At 41.4% G+C, this 16305-nt stretch overlaps 2 protein-coding genes across 2 annotated transcripts; both read left to right on the top strand.

The window, feature by feature from the left end:
* Positions 1-3984: 3984 nt before the first annotated feature.
* LOC122756589 lies at positions 3985-4695 on the top strand. The gene is made up of 2 exons (XM_044006682.1): positions 3985-4428; positions 4468-4695. The coding sequence occupies exons 1-2, from the start codon at positions 3985-3987 to the stop codon at positions 4693-4695; spliced, it is 672 nt and encodes a 223-aa protein (XP_043862617.1).
* Positions 4696-5212: 517 nt separating this feature from the next.
* On the top strand, positions 5213-5875 carry LOC122756588 (WAS/WASL-interacting protein family member 3-like). Its single transcript, XM_044006681.1, has one exon. It carries the CDS (start codon positions 5213-5215, stop codon positions 5873-5875), a length of 663 nt encoding a protein of 220 aa, XP_043862616.1.
* Positions 5876-16305: the final 10430 nt, after the last annotated feature.

Here is a 16305-nt window from a genome sequence, read left to right as displayed (position 1 = left end):
AAAATATGTAGAAAATTTTTAAACAAAATATTAAGAATCTTGAATATAAAAACAAGAGAGAACGCTATAGTCGAGTTCCCCGACTATCTGATACCCGTTACTCAGCTAGTGGAAGGGAGAAGGAGAGTTTTAAACACAGTTTTTGGCGGTTTGTAGGTGTTATAGTGGGCGTGGCAGAAAGTTTTTTGGGAAATCGATAGAAATTTACAAGACTAATACAAAAATGAAAAACTATCAAAACATTTTTCAAGAGTGTTGGCGTAGCAGCTTTGGGCGGTTTGTGGGCGTGGCAAAAAGTTTTTTGGTAAATCCATAGAAAATTACAAGACTAATACAAAAATGAAAAAATGTCAAAACATTTTTCAAATGTGTGGCGTGGCAGTATTGGGCGGTTTGTGGGCGTTAGAGTGGGCGTGGCAACATGAATCGACAAACTTGCGCTGCGTCTATGTCTCTGAAGTCTGTATGCTTAATCTCAACTTTCTGTTCCTGAGATCACAGCGTTCATACGGACGGACAGACAGACGGACAGACGGACGGACGGACAGACGGACATGGTCATATCGACTCGGCTATTGGCCCTGATCAAGAATATATATACTTTATATGGTCGGAAACGCTTCCTTCTGCCTGTTACATACTTTTCAACGAATATAGTATACCCTTTTACTCTACGAGTAACGGGTATAATAAAAGAGAAAAAAACATAATTTTTCCAAACTTACAACACAAAAATTTGCGTAGAATTCATTAGCATAAGAAAATAAATAAGCTAATGTTCCTTCCTCAATGATAATAATAATAAGTGAATGTTAATAAGTGAAAGTGAACTCTGACATAAAGTGAATTAAAAGAATCATTTAAAGAAATTTTTATTTTGTTTTGTGAAGAGTATAAATTTATTATGTCAAACCCTAATAACCTAGTTAGAACCGCGTCTTAAACGCGCAACCATCTCCATCCAACTCGAGTAGTCCAGGTCAACGTAATACACTAGACATGAATGAGCTTAAAAACTGGATAACCAGCATAGTGGCAGAAACATTGCACAATCAGACTCCCGCGTTCGCCAGGTCAATGAATCCACCTGCAAATTTCTTGACGCGACTGACGAAACGATTAGACCGGACTTGAGACAAATATTTCGGTATCCTGCATACCATTAGAAATAAAGTAATAGGTGACTCAGACGCGGTACTAGAATTTATAATGTGTCGTTGGATTGGTCCTCCATATCCAGAGGAGACTTACCTAAGCTTCTGGGTATTAAAGAACCACAAGATTTGCCCCAAGCACTACACTTGTGTCTGAAGCTTGAGCACCAAAATTTTAGAACAGCTCATGCCAACCATAGAAATCAAGATTTTAGACTCGCACAAGGTTTATCGGTATCTTTACCAAGAAACAAGAACAATTATAATGACGTTCCAGTGGTACGACAACAACCACATCTATACCAACAATTCTTTAATCAAAGTCCACTACGACAACAATACCAATCACCGTATCAACAATTTATACCACAGTCACTCCCAAGAGACATAGCTGTCAATATTCGACTCCCATTAAGAGACCTTGTCTTTTATTTCGGCGTTCCCAGTACGTGGTGATGGACAACGAAAAAGCTCTCAATTCAGCCTCAATCATTTTTATGCTCAAAGATTAGCTTAACATTGAAGTTTTCCGAGTACCACCCTATAAGAGTACTGTCAATGGACAAATCGTGAGATTTCATTCTACACTCTCAGAAATAATGAGGTCTATTAAGAAGGATGGAGTTATAAGAATTTTGAAGAACTGTTAGATAGAGCTGTGAAAGAGTATAATTACTCGATCCATTCGGTCACAGGAAAATAACCACTGGAGATTTTCTTTGGTAAAAAAATCCAGGCTGGACAATATAGACAGATTAAGACAAAAACAAAATCAGGACCTACAATACCACAACAATAAACGAAAACCCATTAAAACATAACAGAGACAGGCAGCATAACGAAGACACACTAAACTAGCTGAACACATAGAAAAGAGCCCAGAAACTACGGACAACTACCATATCCTCAACCACGAAATGAATCAAACTTTCTCCACTTTCTACCCCATTAACTCCCTCTTCCATAACAGTAGACCCTTTAGAGCCATTAATTTACTGGGCACCGCATGGAAATAGGTGGCAGGTACACCAGATCATGACGACTTTACATCCTTAGAAAGCAACGTTAACGAGATAATAGATAACAATAATAAACAGGTAGTAATCAATATCAATAATGTTTGTTCGCCCCACCAAATTTATGATTTGTGTGATTGCCCGACCAAAGAGAAGACAGAGTTTTAGATTTGAACCACCTTTATTCAATGACTTGATAAAAAGAATCCTGTGACCCTCGCCTTCGGACGAGCGTTGCCGCTCCTTCTTCGTTCTTCTTCGCTGGTCCTGCGTCCAAAGCTGCCACGCCCACACTTTTGAAAAAGGTTTTGATATTTTTTCATTTTTGTATTAGTCTTGTAAATTTCTATCTATTTGCCAAAAAACTTTTAGCCACGCCCACTCTAACGCCCACAAACCGCCAAAAACTGTCCTTCGCACTTACACTAGCTGAGTAACGGGTATCAGATAGTCGGGGAACTCGACTATAGCGTTCTCTCTTGTTTATTAATAACTCTCTTATTTTAACATTGATGATTATATTGTTCCTTACAATTGGCTTGATTAAAATGTTTTCGTATTCTTTATTCTCTAGATTTGGAATTTTTATTACATATAAAAGTGACGTTCTATTATGCAAGACTGAAACGTCATAAAAACTTAGCATTTCCTCTATGTATAACGACGATAAATTTCCATTTTCAATAATTTTGTTTACCTCGTGATCTTCATTTTCTTCTAATAAAAAAGTATTTATTACGTTATTACGTTAATTGAATTGAATGGCATACTTTATATTGTGGGGAGTCTTAAAACTCCCCACAAATCCGGGTACAGGAGATAGGCATAGCAACAGCGAGAAGAGTCAAGGTCGGTCAGGTCAAACGGTAAAGCGGAGAGACCGTGAACTAACCGCGCTGGACCTTGGACTCGAACCGGCCAAGGGCACAAAGGTCGAACGGCAACGGTGCGGACTTTGGACAAGCACAAAAAGGACGCACCGTGAACTAACGGGACATGTGTTGGACCTTGTACCCGAGTGAGCCGTGGGCAAAAAGGGAAATAACGGGATTCCCGTGGGTTAGAGAGATTAAGAATCTCATGCTGTACCGACTGGCGCTTCCACGTTGGGCGCCAGATGTAACTAACTGATTTCTTATTTTCTGCTCGCTTCGAATTGCAACGGCTAGCTCAGAGAGTTTGTTTGTTCGTTCCACCAAATTTATGATTTGTGTGATTGCCCGACCAAAGAGAAGACAGAGTTTCAGATTTGAACCACCTTTATTCAATGACTTGATAAAAAGAATCCTGTGACCCTCGCCTTCGGTCGAGCGTCGCCGCTCCTTCTTCGTTCTTCTTCGCTGGTCCTACGTCGCTCTCGACGGCGTATCCGTGCCGGCTCGACTGGACTTAGAATGTTATGGGGCAGGGTGTATCGTCCGTAAGATCAGCTAGAGCTTCTGCCCGAACCACCTTTGCGACCACTGACTTTTGACCTTTTGACCACGCCAGATCCTGGTGTTTGCTTGTCCTTCGCTGGTCCTTTCTTGCGGAGATCCTCTTTAGATGCTCGCTTCGACGCACTTGTACTTTCACTTGTTCGCGTCACTGTGTAGCCCTCCACGCACTGTTCCGGATCGGCTGTCCCGTGTGGCACTCCGCGTATTTTCTGATTGAATGTCCGTGTACTCCGCGTACTTTTCCCGATCGACTGTGTGGCTGTAGGGCTCTCCGCGCACTTCTCATTGACTGTCATCTCTGGCAACTCCACCGATACTCACTACGATCGAGTTATCGATGTAGGCGATCGGCGTTGCCACTTTCTATTCTCATCGATGTTGTCCCGTCGCCGATTGCGCGGTCGAGCTATCGATATTGGCGACCGGCGTTGCCACTTCATGTTCCTGTCGATATTCCGATGTCGTGCCTATCGATCTCACTATCGATCGACCGCTATTATCGTAGCGCCCCATCCCGATTCCCAGCTGCAAGCAGCCGGGAAAATGCTGACCCAGGTGCCGGAAGAACCATGGGCCACCGTGTGTGCGGATTTTGTGGGCCCCTTCCCGAGGTCGAAGCACGGGAATTCGATGCTGCTGGACCTGGTGGACAGGTTCTCCGAGTGGACCGAGATCGTTCCCATACGTAAGGCAACCACCGAGACGCTACGAAAGGCTGTGCGAGAGCGAATAGTGGCCAGATACGAGGTGCCAAAAGTTATAATCACGGACAACGAAGTCCAATTCACGAGCAGGGCGTTCAAGAGGTTTTTGGAGCAGGTGTGAGACACCAGCTCACGGCTCCATATACTCCCCAAGAAATGGTCGGAGGTGCAGCTATCGGTAAACACGAGTGTGGCGGAGACCACCGGATACTCGCCGGCATTTATAACTCAGGGAAGAGAACCAAGGCTGCCGAACGCATTGTTTGACGAACAGACAGCCGGAACAGGAAGGTGTACCCAGACGCCGGCAGAAAATGCGGAAAAAATAAAGGAGTTTTTCGAACTGGTGCGGAGGAATATGGAGAAGGCAGCGCAGGATTAGGCTCGCCTCTATAATCTCCGAAGGAGATCTCCCAAGGTGGGAGAAACAGTGTGGGCCAAGGTTCGACGGGCCGTTCAAAATAAAGAAATTCACGTCACCAGTAATTTGTGTATTGGAGCACGCGACAACCAAAAAAACGAAAACGGCTCATATTAGCGACTTAAAGCCAGGAAGCGCGGGCGCCGGCGGGCCAGAGGACACCGAGTGCGAAATACAATAATAAAACCCTTTAGTAAAGAAGGGGGAAGACAATACAGGGTATCAAAAAGTCGGAAGTCACAAAAGTCACTCGAAAACAAACACACACACACACACACAAACAGGCCAGTTGGATCGCGAGAGCGGGGCAGGGAGGGTATACAGCCGGAAAACCGTTAACGCACACAGTTGCGAATTCCGTGGGGGTAGGTACACGGAGGAGATTCCCGTTACGGAATAACGGCAGAAAGGAGCAGACGGAAAACCGAGGTTTCGTCGCGGCGAGAAAAGTGAGAGTCTTTTAAATCGAGTCGGCAGAATGGCAGCACGTGCAGCAAATAACAACCGGGAGCCACAGCCGCCGTTGCCGCCGACGCAGCCGCATCCACCACCGCCGCCGACGCAGCCTCATCCACCACGGCCGCCGACGCAGCCGCATCCACCACCGCCACCGACGCAACCACCGACACCGCCGTCAGCACCACCGACGCCGCCGCCACGACGCACGCCGACACCACCACCCCAGGATAAGGAGGGGCGCCGGTGCGAGCGGCAGCAGGCCTGGGATGTGGACCAGGCACACGTTGCGCAGACCCTCCGCACAATCGGGATGGGCGGACGTGGCCTGCACCAGCGGAAGCGGAGGCCCGCGTGGGGAGGAGGTTGGGTGGAGGACGGAGCCGGACGACGAAAGCCCGACGGAGAACCCGGAGAAGGGTCCGTGGGTGTGGCCCGCGCCACCACCACCGAAGATCGCGTGGCAGGAATCTTGCCCAGAAGCTCGCCAGCCGCCACAGCGACCGTGGAGGGAGCTGGAGCGAAAGGAGTGGCCACACCGGGTGGTCGAAGAGGCCGAGCTGCAGGCGGGCAGACGGCACAAGGACCGCTGGGCGAAGTTGCTCGAGCTGGGCGGCCAGCGGTTCCGCCTAACGGTTCGGCGCGGAGTAGACATACGGGTGTACACACCCCAATATACGCATAAAACGAGAGAATCAACATGTTGATTGGGACAGGGGAGGGTAATGGGCACAATACAGCTCACATCAAAAAAAGGTGCGAAATCATCCGCAGCAGCCAAAAGCCGCAAACTTACCTCCATTGAGCTGCAACACATCGGGATGGGGCTCTACGATAATAGCGGTCGATCGATAGTGAGATCGATAGGGAACGATAAAAAAATACTGGATTTACAATGATTTTCGATAGGAACAGTGGCAACGCCGGTCGCCAATATCGATAACTCGATCTTGCAATCCGCACGACGTGGCACGATCGGTAGGAACAGGAAGTGTCAACGCCGGTCGCCAATATCGATAACTCGATCGTGAACCAACGGGACATGAGTTGGACCTTGTATCCGAGTAAGCCGTGCGCAAAAAGGGAAATAACGGGATTCCCGCGGCCTATAAAAGACATGGCGCAGGCGCAGCTTGGACAGTCAGTGAAGAAAGTGCCATACAGACGGACAGTTAGTGAAGAAAGTACCCGGAGAGTATTATAGTCGATCAGTGAAAGTACAGCGGAATAGTGAACAAGTGAAGTACGCGAAACAAGACCCGGAACAAGTTAAAGTACAAGCGAGCGTCGAAGCGGCATCCAGAGAGAGGATCTCCTCAAGCGAAAGACAAGCAAACACCATGACCTAGCGTGGTCAGTAAAGGGACGGTGGAGTCTTTTGTCGACAAAGGTGGTTCGGGGAGAAGTTCTAGCTGATCTTACGGACGATACACCCTGCCCCATAACATCCTAAGTCCAGTCGAGCCGGCACGGATACGCCGTCGAGAGCGACGCAGGACCAGCGAAGAAGAACGAAGAAGGAGCGGCAACGCTCGTCCGAAGGCGAGGGTCACAGGATTCTTTTTATCAAGTCATTGAATAAAGGTGGTTCAAATCTAAAACTCTGTCTTCTCTTTGGTCGGGCAATCACACAAATCATAAATTTGGTGGGGCGAACAAACATTATTGATATTGATTACTACCTGTTTATTATTGTTATCTATTATCTCGTTAACGTTGCTTTCTAAGGATGTAAAGTCGTCATGATCTGGTGTACCTGCCACCTATTTCCATGCGGTGCCCAGTAAATTAATGGCTCTAAAGGGTCTACTGTTATGGAAGAGGGAGTTAATGGGGTAGAAAGTGGAGAAAGTTTGATTCATTTCGTGGTTCAGGATATGGTAGTTGTCCGTAGTTTCTGGGCTCTTTTCTATGTGTTCAGCTAGTTTAGTGTGTCTTCGTTATGCTGCCTGTCTCTGTTATGTTTTAATGGGTTTTCGTTTATTGTTGTGGTATTGTAGGTCCTGATTTTGTTTTTGTCTTAATCTGTCTATATTGTCCAGCCTGGATTTTTTTACCAAAGAAAATCTCCAGTGGTTATTTTCCTGTGACCGAATGGATCGAGTAATTATACTCTTTCACAGCTCTATCTAACAGTTCTTCAAAATTCTTATAACTCCATCCTTCTTAATAGACCTCATTATTTCTGAGAGTGTAGAATGAAATCTCACGATTTGTCCATTGACAGTACTCTTATAGGGTGGTACTCGGAAAACTTCAATGTTAAGCTAATCTTTGAGCATAAAAATGATTGAGGCTGAATTGAGAGCTTTTTCGTTGTCCATCACCACGTACTGGGAACGCCGAAATAAAAGACAAGGTCTCTTAATGGGAGTCGAATATTGACAGCTATGTCTCTTGGAGTGACTGTGGTATAAATTGTTGATACGGTGATTGGTATTGTTGTCGTAGTGGACTTTGATTAAAGAATTGTTGGTATAGATGTGGTTGTTGTCGTACCACTGGAACGTCATTATAATTGTTCTTGTTTCTTGGTAAAGATACCGATAAACCTTGTGCGAGTCTAAAATCTTGATTTCTATGGTTGGCATGAGCTGTTCTAAAATTTTGGTGCTCAAGCTTCAGACACAAGTGTAGTGCTTGGGGCAAATCTTGTGGTTCTTTAATACCCAGAAGCTTAGGTAAGTCTCCTCTGGATATGGAGGACCAATCCAACGACACATTATAAAATTCTAGTACCGCGTCTGAGTCACCTATTACTTTATTTCTAATGGTATGCAGGATACCGAAATATTTGTCTCAAGTCCGGTCTAATCGTTTCGTCAGTCGCGTCAAGAAATTTGCAGGTGGATTCATTGACCTGGCGAACGCGGGAGTCTGATTGTGCAATGTTTCTGCCACTATGCTGGTTATCCAGTTTTTAAGCTCATTCATGTCTAGTGTATTACGTTGACCTGGACTACTCGAGTTGGATGGAGATGGTTGCGCGTTTAAGACGCGGTTCTAACTAGGTTATTAGGGTTTGACATAATAAATTTATACTCTTCACAAAACAAAATAAAAAATTTCTTTAAATGATTCTTTTAATTCACTTTATGTCAGAGTTCACTTTCACTTATTAACATTCACTTATTATTATTATCATTGAGGAAGGAACATTAGCTTATTTATTTTCTTATGCTAATGAATTCTACGCAAATTTTTGTGTTGTAAGTTTGGAAAAAATTATGTTTTTTTCTCTTTTATTATACCCGTTACTCGTAGAGTAAAAGGGTATACTATATTCGTTGAAAAGTATGTAACAGGCAGAAGGAAGCGTTTCCGACCATATAAAGTATATATATTCTTGATCAGGGCCAATAGCCGAGTCGATATGACCATGTCCGTCTGTCCGTCTGTCCGTCTGTCCGTCTGTCCGTCTGTCCGTCTGTCTGTCCGTCCGTATGAACGCTGTGATCTCAGGAACAGAAAGTTGAGATTAAGCATACAGACTTCAGAGACATAGACGCAGCGCAAGTTTGTCGATTCATGTTGCCACGCCCACTCTAACGCCCACAAACCGCCCAATACTGCCACGCCCACACATTTGAAAAATGTTTTGACATTTTTTCATTTTTGTATTAGTCTTGTAATTTTCTATGGATTTACCAAAAAACTTTTTGCCACGCCCACAAACCGCCCAAAGCTGCTACGCCCACACTTTTGAAAAATGTTTTGATAGTTTTTCATTTTTGTATTAGTCTTGTAAATTTCTATCGATTTCCCAAAAAACTTTCTGCCACGCCCACTATAACACCTACAAACCGCCAAAAACTGTGTTTAAAACTCTCCTTCTCCCTTCCACTAGCTGAGTAACGGGTATCAGATAGTCGGGGAACTCGACTATAGCGTTCTCTCTTGTTTTTATATTCAAGATTCTTAATATTTTGTTTAAAAAATTTTCTACATATTTTTTTCTTAATCTTGTCTTACATTAAAATGTTGACCTGCATCCTTCCCGGTGATCCAGGTTTACTTCTTTTTACTCTTTAGCTACTTGGGATCCGATAGCACACACTTCAGTTGGAGGGCGAGCTACGGTCGTATCAAAGACATTAGAATAACAAGATGCGTAACGCCATACGATTTTTTTTGCACACGATTTTTTCGTGGTGGCTTCAGGCTCTTTCGAAATTTTGTTCAAAAGCCAGAGAGCGGAGAGCTCTAGAGCCAGCAGCTCTTTTGTACGCATACAGCGACAGCTGACCACTGTATTGGTGCACACGTATGCACATGCATTGTAAAAATGACAAAATGTGCCCTTCATTTTAAAAGTTCTTAGACTTTAAATCTATATTATTTTTTATAAATTGCCACCACTTAAAAACTCTAGTTTTGCATTGCCTTAACATAACAATTATTTAAATTCAACATAGAAATAATAATAGCACAATCTATGTACCTAATAATGCATAATAATTTTCAAATATGATTTTATATTAGAATAGTTTTCATTAGAGTATTCAGCGTGCGACGTGTGATATAAGAAGACAATGATTCTTCGGTGTGCGCACTTCGTGCATCAAGAAACCGATTTGAATTATTTTTTGGATTCAACCCTTTTGAACTATTACCTGTCGAATGCGATCGCAACGATCCGTTGTCATCAAATTTTAAATTAAATTAAGCAAATGTATCTAATGCGCCACTGTGCGACGTCTTACGAGAACAAATCGGCTAATCATGCTACGTTTACGTAGATGATGTCATAATTTTTTCTGAAAATGAAAATGACCATGCTAGGCACATAGACTGGGTTTTAAAAAGCCCTTGTGATGCCAACATGAAAGTGTCCAACGAAAAAACGCACTTTTGTAAGCAAAGTGCTGAATATCTGGGATTTATTGTTACCAATGGGGGTGCAAAAACCGACCCTGTATCTGTATGACCTAAGGTCATTTTTGGGTCTAGCGAGGCCTGGCAAGCTTCCAACGTGACTTTCTAATTTCCTGGATACACAGTTTCGCTATCGTAAAATGGACGTAACCAATAGAAACAAACAGTTATTATTATTTATTTATTAATTAATAATTAATAATTAATAATTAATTAATAATAATTATATTAATATTAATAATTAATAATTAATAATTAATAATTAATAATTAATAATTAATAATTAATAATTAATAATAATAATAATTAATAATTAATAATTAATAATTAATAATAATAATTAATAATTAATAATTAATAATTAAATTAATAATTAATAATTAATAATTAATAATTAATAATTAATAATTAATAATTAATTAATAATTAATAATTAATAATTAATAATTAATAATTAATAATAATAATTAATAATTAATAATTATAATAAAAAATAATTAATAATTAATAATTAATAATTAATAATTAATAATTAATAATTTAATAATAATTAATAATTAATAATTAATAATTAATAATTAATAATTAATAATTAATAATTAATAATTAATAATTAATAATTAATAATTAATAATAATAATTAATAATTAATAATTAATAATTAATAATTAATAATTAATAAATAATAATTAATAATTAATAATTAATAATAAATTAATAATTAATAATTAATAATTAATAATTAATAATTAATAATTAATAATTAATAATTAATAATTAATAATTAATAATTAATAATTAATAATTAATAATTAATAATTAATAATAATAATTAATAATAATAAATAATTAATAATTAATAATTAATAATAATAATTAATAAAAAAAAAAAAAAAAAAAAAAATTAATAATTAATAATTAATAATTAATAATTAATAATTAATAATTAATAATTAATAATTAATAATTAATAATTAATAATTAATAATAATAATAATAATTAATAATAATAATTAATAATTAATAATTAATAATTAATAATTAATAATTAATAATAATAATTAATAATTAATAATTAATAATAATAATTAATAATTAATAATTAAAAAATAAAAAATTAATAATTAATAATTAATAATTAATAATAATTGAATAATTCAAAGTAATTAAATGGACTAACACGCGTCCGGTTGAAACTCGAAATAAATAAAAACTAATTTGCGGAATTCGACAAAATGAGTGTGTCAATTCAAATAGAAAAATTAGGCGACGACAATTACGACGTATGGAGCATTTTGTAGAAAATAGAGGCCCTGTATATGCCCTGTATGTATACAATGCACGCTTTGTATTTCGTTACCGATCATAGATTTATCCCGCTCTAACGAATTAGGAATAAGAAAATATGTATAATAATTTTGTCATTTCTTTCGTTCATCGTTTAGTCGCAAATAAAATTCCGCAGCGAACACACGGTGTTTCTCTTATAAAATTCTGCCGCTCAATAGGTTATGGGCCCAGGCATTAGTGAATTTAATAAAGTTTTGATTAAGCGGTGTGTGACTCACGATCAAGAACAATGAGTGCTCTTTATCAAATTGAAAAGTTAGAGGAGAAAAACTATGATACGTGGAAAATACAGATGCGATCTGTATTGGTGCATTCCGGGTTATGGAGTGTGACGTCAGGAGAGCTAACAGCAACGAACATTCCAGAGGGACACAGCTTTGTGGATTTGGACAATAAGGCGTTAGCAACAATAACACTGAGTGTAAAGACATCTCAGTTGGCCTACATCAAGAATTGCTCGACTGCTGTGGAGGCATGGAACAAATTGAGGGACGTACATCAGCCAAGCGGGCCTGTACGAAAGGTACAGTTGTACAAGAAGCTCCTCAACAAACGGATGGAGCAGGGGCAGAGTATGTCGACATACATAAGCGAGTTTGTGGAAATTCTGGATGGTCTAGCTGGAGTTGGAATAGAGCTAAACGATGAGTTACGAACTATCGTTTTGCTGTCGAGTCTTCCAGAACAATTCGAACATTTCGTGGTGGCCATGGAAACACGAGATCAGTTGCCTACTTTCGAGATTCTGACCATAAAGTTGAAGGAAGAGAGCGAACGAAAAGGAATAGCAGAAGAGCGAATTGACAATACTAAGGCATTCGCTGCAACACAGAGGCAAAATTGGCAGACAAAGACGTATGGGCAAAAGAAACGAAAAAATATCGTTTGCTTTAGGTGCGGTGAGCAAGGGCACATTAAGTCCCAGTGTCGGAGTGAGAGCGAAGGAGATAGCAATCGCACGGTGCCAAAAAATTTGGTGAATCGACAAAGCAGTCTGCTGCATGCTTGTGACGTCAACAACTTACAGAACTCGATGTGGTGCTTAGATAGCGGTGCAACAAGCCATATGTGTTGTGCACGGGAGCTTTTCATAAAGTTTGAGAAGCACACAGAGCAGATCGGACTGGCCGATGCTGGATTTCTTCAAGCAGAAGGTATAGGTGACGTCAAGATTCAGACAGAACTGTGCATGTTGACTCTTAAGAATGTTCTCTACGTCCCGAAGATGACAGGAAATTTCATGTCCGTGAGCAGTGCTGTGCAGAACAGATGCAAGGTGACATTTGACCTAGAGAAGGCCATGGTGGTGCAAGATGGAGAATGCATCGTGAAAGCCAAAAAGATTGGCAATTTGTATTTGTTTGAAGGTGGTCGAAGCGGGTGTTTCGCCATGTCAGCAGTTGATGGGATTTTACTGCACAAGAGATACGGACACATTAATTTCTCCAGCATGAAAGAACTCGTTTCCAAAGGGATGGTGCGCGGCATAGAAAATATTGGTTTGCCAGAAAATATTAACTGCAAAACTTGTATGGTTAGCAAGATCCATGTTCAACCATTCCCAAGGACAACGTGTAATGGGGCAAAAGAGCTTTTGGAGCTGATACACGCGGATGTGTGTGGACCTTTCCCAACACTTTCTCTGGGAGGTTCAAAGTATTTTCTTACTTTCATTGACGACAAATCCAGGAGGATTTTTGTTTATTTTCTGCGTGGGAAGAACGAGGTGCTGTCAAAGTTCATGGAGTTCAAGAATCTGGTGGAACGGCAGACAGGCAAACAGCTGAAATGCCTGCGGAGTGACAATGGCGGAGAGTTTGTCAATAAGCAGTTTGATGAATACCTCAGGAAGTATGGGATTGCCAGGCAGCTAACAATACCGCATACGCCGCAGCAAAATGGCGTGGCGGAAAGGGCAAATCGGACGCTAGTGGAAATGTCAAGATGTCTTCTGGTCCAGGCGGGGCTAGGAGATAGTTTTTGGGCAGAAGCTGTCAACACTTCGGTTTATCTGCGTAACCGATCTCCGACCAGCGCGGTAAAGAGTATGACTCCTATGGAAGCGTGGACTGGTAAGAAGCCTTGCGTGAAACATCTAAAAGTATTTGGATCTCTTGCAGTTGCTCTGGACAAAGGTCCGAGGAAGGGCAGCAAGTTTCAACCCAAAGGCAAGGAGTATATAATGGTTGGGTACTCTGTGGCAGCCAAAGGTTATCGGCTGTATGACCCAGCAGCTCGACAACTGGTCGAGAAACGGGATGTTTTGTTTGATGAACATCATGCTGCGGCATCCAAAGATGATGTTGTGCTGATCAACTTGGAGGAACTCGACGAGCCCTGCCAGCGAGATGGGGCCGAAGTCGATGAAACCGTATCTGACATATCCGTCGATACTGGCAGCGCGGATGAGAGCATAGATCAGTATGAGAGTGCTGATGATAATGAAGAGCTGGTCCTAGAAGAGGCACGCAGAGGTCCTGGTCGCCCCAAGATTGTCCGAACTGGAAAACCTGGACGTCCAAAGAAACAATATAACATCTTGGGCGCTCTTGTTTCGGAAAATGTTCCGATCCCTTTGACCTGCAAAGAGGCGGTGGAAAGTTCGCATGCCATGGAATGGCGCGAAGCTATGGCTAAGGAATATGATTCCCTGGTCGCCAATCAAACTTGGCAGATTGCTGATTTACCGAAGAATCAGAGAGCAATTGGTTGCAAATGGGTTTTCAACGTGAAACGAGATAAGGATGGGCAAATAGAACGTTTCAAAGCTCGTCTGGTTGCAAAGGGATGCTCCCAGCAGTTTGGCGTAAATTACCTGGAAACTTTTTCGCCGGTATGCCGACTGGAGAGTGTGCGTCTAATGATAGCACTGGCCGCGGAGCTTAAGCTATATCTTCATCAGATGGATGTATGCACGGCGTATCTCAACAGCGATCTAAGAGAGACGGTTTACATGAAGCAGCCGGAGGGATATATTGACGAGAAGAATCCTGACAAGGTATTGGTGCTGAGGAAAGCAATATACGGCTTAAAGCAGTCAGGAAGGGCCTGGAACGAAAAGCTAAATAGCGTTTTGGTGGATATGGGATTTATCTCCTGCAACAACGAGCCATGTTTATACAAACAGAGCGGACAAGGTAACCTTTCACTAATTCTTGTATATGTTGACGATATACTTATAGCTTGCCAATCGCACGAGGATTTGGTGGAAATTAAAAACAGCATTTCACAATCGTTTGAGTGCGTTGACAAGGGTCCGTTGAGCCATTTCCTGGGAATGGAAATCGAGCGAGAAGGCGACCTTGGAGCCATTACTTTGGGACATTCGCAATATATAAAGGATTTATTGCGAACCCATGGAAGCGAATTATGCAAGTCAGCAAAAACTCCCCTGGATGCAGGTTTCCAGATAGATTGCACCAGCGACAAGTGCAAAAAGGTGGATCCCACGGTCTATCAATCTGTGGTGGGAGAGCTTATGTGGCTAGCTCTGACAACAAGACCGGACATACTGCATTCAGTGTCCAAATTGGCTCAACGAAACCAAAATCCGCATGCTGAGCACATGGCTGGCATAAAGCACATCCTAAGGTATCTCTCGTCCACAGTTGACGTGAAATTACATTATCAGCAATGTGGTCAATCGTTCTGTGGATACGTGGATGCGGATTGGGCAGGAGATAGGCTTGACAGGAAGTCTTACACTGGCTACATCTACTTGTTGGCCGGTGGTCCAATTTCTTGGCGTTCAGAAAAGCAGCGAAGCGTGGCGTTAAGCAGTACTGAGGCGGAGTACATGGCACTGTCAGCGGCTTTTAAGGAGGCGATAGTCATGCGAAGGCTAATTTTGGAAATTGGCTGCGGAGATGACAACACCCCGATCGTCGTATATGGCGATAATCTGAGCGCGCAGGCGTTAACCAAGAATCCTGTTAACCATTCCAAAACGAAGCATATTGACATACGTTATCATTTTGTTAGAGATGTCGTAAAGGAAGGGAAAGTTTTGTTAAAATATAAATGTACAACTGAAATGATAGCAGATATTTTGACCAAGAACCTTCCGAAGACCAAACACGAATTGTTTACAAAAATGCTAAATTTGTATTAAATATAATTTGTAAACATGCATGCATTGAGGAAGGGTGTAGAAAATAGAGGCCCTGTATATGCCCTGTATGTATACAATGCACGCTTTGTATTTCGTTACCGATCATAGATTTATCCCGCTCTAACGAATTAGGAATAAGAAAATATGTATAATAATTTTGTCATTTCTTTCGTTCATCGTTTAGTCGCAAATAAAATTCCGCAGCGAACACACGGTGTTTCTCTTATAAAATTCTGCCGCTCAATACATTTTAATGCGTAGTGTGCTTATAACAGCAGATCTATGGAAAGTCGTTTGTGGCCAATATGTAAAGCCAGAAGATGGCTCTGAAGATTCCGAAAGATGGAATATGCTCGATCAAAAGGCCCTGGCAAGTTTGTTTTTAAATTTAAAAGCAACGCAGTTAACGCATATAAAGGCATGCACAACAGCAGCAGACGCATGGAAAAAATTGTGTGATGTACATTTGCCAGGTGGCCCGATCAGAAAAGTGCAGTTATATCAAAAACTATCAAGGCTGAGAATGCTTGAAGGGGATAACGTTGTTCAATATGTCAATAAATTTGCTGAAACAGTCGACAAATTAGCTGAGATGGACATAACAATTAATGATGAATTAAAAAGCATCATGTTGTTATCCAGTTTACCAAATTCGTGGGAAAATTTCGTCGTAGCGATCGAAACACGCGACACGCTGCCGACGTTCGAAACGGTAAAAGTGAAGCTTCTGGAAGAAGGAGCGCGCAAGCAAGAGAGGGACGATCGCGAAGGTTCTGTCC

Source organism: Drosophila santomea, unplaced genomic scaffold (genome assembly GCF_016746245.2).
Source record: "Drosophila santomea strain STO CAGO 1482 unplaced genomic scaffold, Prin_Dsan_1.1 Segkk52_quiver_pilon_scaf, whole genome shotgun sequence".
In the NCBI taxonomy this organism is placed as follows: Eukaryota; Metazoa; Arthropoda; class Insecta; order Diptera; family Drosophilidae; genus Drosophila; species Drosophila santomea.
Note: the sequence above shows the minus strand (reverse complement) of the source record. Positions and strands in the feature narration are given on the sequence as shown.

What these genes read in the sequence shown, in the direction of transcription:
- LOC122756589 (XM_044006682.1), top strand. Translation starts at nt 3,985, where the DNA reads ATGTTGTCCCGTCGCCGATTGCGCGGTCGAGCTATCGATATTGGCGAC. An exon ending in TCAAGAGGTTTTTGGAGCAG is followed by an intron (nt 4,429 to 4,467) that starts GTGTGAGACACC and finishes ATACTCCCCAAG; the next exon opens with AAATGGTCGGAGGTGCAGCT.
- LOC122756588 (XM_044006681.1), top strand. Translation starts at nt 5,213, where the DNA reads ATGGCAGCACGTGCAGCAAATAACAACCGGGAGCCACAGCCGCCGTTG.